The sequence below is a fragment of the Eubalaena glacialis genome, chromosome 1, assembly GCF_028564815.1.
Source record: "Eubalaena glacialis isolate mEubGla1 chromosome 1, mEubGla1.1.hap2.+ XY, whole genome shotgun sequence".
Lineage (NCBI taxonomy): Eukaryota > Metazoa > Chordata > Mammalia > Artiodactyla > Balaenidae > Eubalaena > Eubalaena glacialis.
In genome coordinates this window covers 48,422,715-48,430,515 of record NC_083716.1, presented here as the reverse complement: position 1 = coordinate 48,430,515, position 7,801 = coordinate 48,422,715, and the positions used below count along the sequence as shown (strand labels likewise).

The 7,801-nt window shown below is 52.0% G+C and overlaps 1 protein-coding gene across 1 annotated transcript in view; it reads right to left on the bottom strand.

Moving 5' to 3' along the window:
* Nucleotides 1-403: 403 nt before the first annotated feature.
* DRGX (dorsal root ganglia homeobox) overlaps nt 404-7,801 on the bottom strand; it is a 30,173-nt gene continuing 22,775 nt past the window's right edge. The window contains exon 6 of the mRNA XM_061196267.1: nt 404-669. Within this exon, the coding sequence (XP_061052250.1) occupies nt 404-669 (266 nt within the window). The remainder of the gene's footprint in view (nt 670-7,801) is intronic.

The following is a 7,801-nucleotide window of genomic DNA, read 5'->3' as shown; positions in this document are numbered from 1 at the left end:
TGTCTCTCAAAGATGACCCATGCCATGGTTCTTTGGGTTGACAAGACCTTCAAAGGTGGCCCAGGAGAGAGACAGGAAGGTGATGGGGTGAATAACTCTCCTTCCCTCCAGACTTCTGGGCCAAGATGGAAACCCCAGGGGTCTCACCACGGAGCAGACTCTGGTACCCATGAGTACCATCGGGACCTGTCGTCAAAGAAGCCAGGACAAAACAACCCCGCTGGCGGGACTCCAGAGGCACTCTCCAGAGACCGGGGAGCTGTGGGTCTCGCTTCCTTTCCTGAGTCCAAGAGGAGGCCCTGGGCAGCAGGCTTCTTCCTTGCTCTTTGGAGAGTTTTCCATGGGGGCTGAGGCTGGGAGAAGCAAGGGGGGAGGGCACGGCGGGCTTGGGCACTCGGGACCCTCATACACTCTTCTCACCCTCGCTCTGTTCCTTGCTGGGAGGGGTCTTGTCCTGGCTGCCGTCGGGGGGCGCCGGCTTGGCCACAGGGCTGGGGCTGCTGCTGGTGGACGGCAGGAGGTTGGCCGACTGCAGGACGGCCTCCGAGTGCTCGCGAGCTTTCATGCGCAGGGCTGCCACGCTGGCCGTGCGGTTAGTCTGGCAGCCGTAGGGGGGGAGGAAGGAGAGCCCCATGGGGTCTGGGACACAGCAAGAGCACAGTGGGCCCCCTGGAAGGAGAAACAACAGGCTGCCATCACTGTCCACACTTCGGTCTCTCAGACTTGGGTGCGGGCAAGGGGCTGATTGATCCTGTTTTGTTCCAAACACTAAAGGGAGAGGTGACAAGTGCTCAGGACCCCAAAGACGCACAACTCAAGAGATCCAGTTGATAGTCCAAGGGATTACCAGAGTATCAGGGAGAACCGACCAGTCTTGGTTCCCTTACCAACCACCTATGTGGCCTTAGACCAATATCTTGACTTCTCTGAGCCCGGGCTTTTCCTTCTGTAAAATGAAATGATCCCCACCTCACAGGATCATTATGAGGATCCAGTGAAGTAATGCCACACACCCCAAACTATGTGTCAAAGCACCCCTAAGAACTCACAAGGGCCCTGCAGGGATATTTTAAATTTTCAAAGGCAAGGGGAAGCCAGCCACATCTGTCGGACACCGTGAAGCTGCTGGACGAGGCAGCTCACAGCTTCAACAGGAGATCTCACTGCACTCCCTTCAAGGATGTCATACGTTTGTGAAGCTGGATTTTGCAAGTACCACACAAAAATCCACACGGAACATAAAATGAGGGGTGGTGGCATCCAACGTGATTCCAAGTTTAGAGAAGCCATGCAGAGCCCATTGGTGTACATCCCATTAGAAAGTAATGGTAGCTATTTAAGAATAAAAGAAAAATATTACTTTTCTTTCAATTTATAAGTGATATTTTTCAAATGGCTACTAAGTTGTTGGGACATAAACACTCACTGAGTTACTTGGACCTAACCATTTAATGAACAGAACTAGTAGGTATTTTTTATGGCCCAGGAGAGTCACGAAACATTAACCTGAGGTTCAAGGGACCCTCAGGGCACCGTGAACTAAGGTTTGAGAAGCTCTGACGGCCTCAGTTTGGAAAGCACTCAGCACAGGTCCGATGTGTGAAATGGGACGTAGGAACAATCGCCTGGCCCCGAGCCTGCCGGCCAGCACTGCATAAACCACTCCAGGGACAGGGCCGGGAGGGCCCTCTGCCGGCCGGGTTTGAGGAGCCTCCCTTTTCACAGGTCACCCTCAACTGTGCATTTATTCAATGACTGGCCCATGAACACCTGGCACTGGTCTCAACCCTAGTGACCACTCAGCAGGAATAAGGCAGCAAGATCCCCGGCCTCATGGAGCACAATTCCAGTGGAGAGGCACACCATAGCCCAGGCATCCCTCATGCAAAGGCAGGCGGCAGTGAGTGCTATTTAAAACGGGAATGGAGTGTGATGCTTGGTAGATACGTGAGTGCAACGTCAGAGAAACAGTCACGTGAAGGCCCAGGAGAGACCACGACAGTTGGGGAGAAGACCAGTGCAATGGCACCGAACTGGGGAGAGCACGGCTCAGAGAGCAGCAGGGCATTCAGAGTGACCAAAGCCAGAGGCTACAGGGGAGGAGGACAGCAGATGAGTCGGGGGCCGCCAGGGCCAGGCGGGATGCAGGGAGGGGAAGCCCCAGTGGGTTTGAGTAGAGAGTGTCTGGAGCTTCACTGCATCGGGGAGAGGATGGGGAGGCTACTGCGAAAACGCAGTCCCAGCTGATGGCGGCTTGGCCCAACGTGGCTAGAGGGGAGGTGATGAGAGGTGGTCAGATGCTGGGTTTATGCTGAAGGTTAGCACCTGTGCAAATTGTCCTTGGACTGCAGGTGGAGGCCGATGGAAAAGAAGGATTCACAGACGACACCTAGGTTTGGGTCTGAGCACCCGAATGAATGAATGGAGGTGCCATTTCCAAGATGGGGACAAACAGAGAGAAAGGGATGTGTGTGTGTGTGTGTGTGTGTGTGTGTGTGTGGATATGGAGAGTCTGGCCGTGGAATCCTGAGGTCCTGATGGCCATCCAAGTTCTGAGGGGACAGTTGAGCAATGCTGGCACCACCACAAGCGCAGGTGTGGTGGCAGGAGTCACACAGACCTGCACCCAGACTGGGTGGGTGGACACGGCTGCTGGCATGACATAATTTGAGAGACTTCCTGAGCCTCTGGACAGGTCAAACGGTGCCCCATGCACCACGTGTGATTCCTGCAGGAGACGAGCATCGCCACAGCCTCCGCCCCCAGCCGGCTCTGGAGCCCCATCCCACCAGGAGAGCAGGAGATGGGGCACCGTGGCCCTGCCAAGGACAGTTGGGAGTCAATGCCTGTCCTGGAGGCCCAAGACCTGGGATGGGCCAGCAAAGCCAGCCCCTCCAGGCTCCACCCACCCCTCGGCTCTTCTGAAAGTGCACACCAGCTTTGGAAGAAGCAGCATTGCAAATAGGGAGTATTTTTGGACCAAAATCCGTATTTGTTGAATGAATCCAAATTCCTCCCTGTGGCCTTCAAGCCCTTGAGTGCTGGGGCCCCCACCGCCCTCCCGTCCTCCTTCTCATGTGCTGCCCAGGCCTCCTTTCAGATGCTCAAACCACCGTCACAGCAGAGCCCTACACAGGAGCTGAACTCACTAGAGCAAACACGCGTAGGTACCAGGCACCACGCTTGTAAGCACATCATGACTTCACGCATCTCAGCTTTGGAACAAGCCTAGGAAGGTGGCTCTGTGATTATCCCCTTTTGCAGATGAGGAGACTGAGGTTGAATAGTAAGTGGCGGAGCTGGACATCACACCAGGCAGAGGGCTGGCTCCTTAACCAGTGTGTCCCTCCGTCTGGAAAGAGGACACATTCCTCCCCCTCCCTTGGGCCCTTCGCCGAGCCCTGCCTGGGAGTGAAGATACCCTCCCTCCGGCTTGGGGCTCCCTCTCTCTCTTTAGGGCTCCACTTGACCACCATGTCCTCAGGGAGCCCTTCGGGACCTCCTCCTCCAGGGCGGGATCCCCGGTTGTGCTCCATCAGAGCACCACACTCACATCTTCAGGCGCTGGCCACAAGCCGTAAGGGGATCCTCAATGGTTTGTGACTGGTTTCTTGTCTGCCTGCCCCTACAAACCCCCAAGGGGGCAAGTATCTTTCTGCTTCATTCACTGCTTTGTCCCCAACACCTAGCACAGTGCCTGGGACGGGCCAGGCCTATGGGAAACATCTGTGGCAGGAAGGAGGGAGGCAAGGGAGGGCTGCCCAGCCCCGGGATCCACGTGTAGAATCAGCCTTCAGCTACGCCAGCAGCTGGGACGTTACCACTCTCCTTTCCCGGGGACAGGCTTCCCTGTGCCAGAGCCAGGCTCCTTTCTCTCTCTTGAAGCACATTTGGGTATCTTTCTCTTCCTTTCCAAGCCTGCTCAGAGGCAAAAGGAAGCTCACCCTTACCAGCACCTAGTGTGGCCTCTCGTCACCATTCTGGCCGCCCTGAGGGCTGGGCATCACTCAGCCCCATGTTCCAGGTAAGGAAATGAGACTCCAGTAACTGCCCAAGTTCTCACAGTTCATGACAGAAGTGGAACCAGAACCTTCTCGTGGCCTTTCCCTTCTCCTCTAGTGTAATAGGAGGTTAACGTGCAGCCATCACTTCCTGCCTCAGTTTTGATGGAGGGACCAGTACAGCAGGCAGCAGATGGCAAGATGAGCGTGAGACGAATCACAAGTGCCCAGTTTACACAGGAAATTCCGAGAGCCCGTTCCACAACCCACACCCCTGGCTGGCTCTAGCCTGGTCACGTTTCCAGAGACAGCAGGAAACAAACAAAAAGTTACATGGGGTCAAACCCCGTTATCCTGACGGTTCCCCTTCTTCCAGTGGCTCAAACAGACAGCCACACCTGACAGCAGTCTCAGCCCCTGGGTGGGCTCGGTCTTGGCTGGGAACAGTGCCTGTGCCCTGAGCCTGGGGAGCCATCCCGAGGGCGAGGATCCACCCCTCAGGGGAGGCCTTCCTCCCCTCCAAGTCCCTCCCAAGGGGAGTTCATGTGGGAAGAGAACAGAATACAGAGCCCAGTGAACCCTCTCAGCAGCGGGAGCTTGACTGAGGCTATGGGCTTTGGGGGACCTGGAGGGGCCACTGTCTCCAGACCCAGGCCTGAGCAGCTGACCCCAAGTCAGGCCAGCCCGAGAGGGGCGCAGACTCAACGTGCATGTCTCGGGCTGTTCTTGTCCCCAGCAAGGCCTTGCTCTGAGGTAACATCAAAGAGGGACTTAACTGGTCTGTGACTCAGTGATGAGCATTTCACCTGCAAGATGAAGAAGTGCCCCTTGGACAAGACAGAGCCTCCTGGATCCGCAGCCTACAACTGCTAGGTCACAGCTGCAGCAGGCAAGTCCCCACGAAAGCCACCAAGAACTGTCAGTGTATTCCTGGCCCACAAAACCCAGATTCAGAGGTAAAGAAAGAAGTTAACTCACAGAATGGAGGCTGCAGGAGGGAGAGAGTCTGTGTGGCTCGCCTAGTTCACCGCCTACACTAGACAAGGGGAAACCCAGGACCAGATGAACCCAACGACTCTGGGAGACCCTGGTTTAAAACTGTAAGGGCTATGCATACAGTGGAATATTATTCAGCCTTAAAAAGGAAGGAAATTATGACACAGGCTACAACGTGGATGAACCTCAAGGACATTATGCTAGGTGAACTAAGCCAGTCAGAAAAAGACAAATTCTGTATGATTCCATTTGTATGAGGTACCTAGAGTAATCAAATTCATAGAGACAGAAAGTAGAATGGTGGTTGCCAGAGGCTGAGGGTATGGGAGTGAGGAGTTAAGGGGTAATGGGTACACAGTTCAGTTTGGGAAGATGACAGAGTTCCGGAGACGGATGGTGGTGATAGCTAATAATGTATAATATGTATAATATCAAGGACATGTAAAATAATAAGGACATATTCAACACTTCTGAACTATATGCTTAGACATGGTTAAGACAGAAAATTTTATCATATGTGTATTTAACCACAATTAAAGCTAAAACAAAATAAAATAAAATAAATTCTTAAAAACAAAACTGTAAGAGCTAAAAGAGAGTTCAGGTCAAGGTCATCGGGAATATGAAGACCGCTCAAGGCTGGAACTCCTTCTTGCCCCTCCAGTGGGTGAGAACCCCCAAAGTGCCTCAGGCCGCCCACACACATCCGTGAGAGGCACCCTCAACCGATCCCACCCACCCCATCTCTGGCTGAGGAAGCATCACGCGGTTTGTACACCTCACTTGAGCCCTGCCTCTGTCTCATGATTGCACTGTGCCCTTTGGGTGGGCATTTCTAAAGCAGGGCAACAGACCCTGAGAGGTGCACCCAGGCCAACAAAAGTCTTTGGCATGAAGCCCCTCACAGACGTCACCCTCTTTCCTCATCAACACCCCAAGTCTGAACAACAGCTGAGTGTCCATCAAAGGGGGGCAATACTCATAGGTGGACTCAAAAACCTCTGAACAGCCACCTGGAGGAATGCTGAAAACATGAACCACTGGGAGTCGCCTCCTCTCCGCACTGCCCTGCCCTCCCTGGATGAGAACATGGAAGACGTGCCGATCCAGAAGGCAGATGCAGGCAAGACTAAGAGAGGCCATCTGGACAGCAGACAAGATCAAAGGCGAACAAGGAGACAAATCTAATTTGATGATATTTATCAAGGAAACGTGTGAAGTCTGTGCTCTGCACCCAAGGATCCAACTGTCAAGAGGCGGATGTGTCTCAGTAGTAGAGCATGTGGTCCATATGACTTCACAGTAAGTTCACTGTGACACCATATTATGTGGGTTGCCGAGGCAGAAGCTGCAGAAAAAGGGAAAGTAAAGTCATGGTCAGACCGTCAGGCCAGAGGGAGGGAGTTGGGGGGAGAAGGGAAAAGTGAAAGAACCCGGGGCCATTTAGGCACAGTGGATATGAGGTAACAGCCTCACTCTGGGTGTGGGTTGAATAGAAGCAGTGGGTGGAGTGAGAAAAAGAAGTGTTTTCTTTTCTTTACCATCAGCATGCTATGCATGTGTGGTGGGCTCTCTCTGGGGGGTGATGGGTTTCTGGTCATAATATCCTGAAGCTCCCTTGACAGGATGTTGTAGAAAATCTTCATGCACAATATGCGCTATTGGACAAGTTTTTTAATCCCTTTCAACAAAAAAATGAGTGGTTTTAGAATGGGATGTGAATTACAAAGCTAAGTTTTCCTTCCAACTTTAACATGTGCTCAGAATTTCAATTGATTTCAATTGAACTTAAATTGTCCAACAACCAGCATCTCCCTTAACCATTTTTTAACACAGGGAAAAAAAAGTGATTTCTACAAATAGGATCCTTTTAGACCTAACTCTTGATTTCTCCATGATTTCACAGTACCAGCAGCAATACGAGATTTCCCCCACGTGCCCCTGCCTAAACAACTTCATCAACCTGGAGCACTCCTGAAAACCAGTAGTAGCAAAATAGGGATGCATCCTGTGCAATGCTCAGGGCAGCAGATGAACAGATAGATACCGAGAAAAAAATCCAGACTCCACAACGCATGCGCTTTTCCCATGAAAAGCAGTCTCAAAGCCCTCACCACGTGCTTAAAGACTCTTCCAAGTGCACTGCTAACATAAGTTGTTTGTCTTACAAGGCTGCCACAAGCTTGAAAGCGAGCTTGAAAGGTAATAGCAGAAACATTAATGGGTAATATTGAGAAAAGAGACAAAAAATTATAAAACAGCCCCCAAAATTAACATGCACAGTAACCTGGGGCCATTTAGTACAAGGCAAGCAAAGTAGCACGCCTCAGCATGGCCGGAAGCCGTCCGTCACTGGACAACCACAGGAACCATCACAAGAGATGACATTTGAAAGGGCTTTGAAAACCGAACAAAGCTTGCGTCTATTAATGATGGGGCGACACAGAGTCGGCCGTGAGAGAGGCTCTCTCCTCCTCTTTATTACGTCAGGGTGGTGACAGACACTTTAGAAAATGTCTACCCCAAAACCAAGTCATAATTATCAAAATCCTATAAAATGAGAGTGGCGATAAGACATCTCTGGGGTCTGAAAGCCGGATACAGCCTGCTGAGGAGGAAGAAAGTGGGCTTTGAAGTTTGGCTCCTGACTCCACCATTAACTAGTCATGGGACTTCTCACCATCTTTCCAAGCTCCAGCTTCCTCATCTGTAAGAGGAGGTCATACACCTACCTTAGGAGAAATTCTATAAAGCACCCAGCACTAAGTCCTCCAACAATTATTATTTCCATGACCCCATACAAA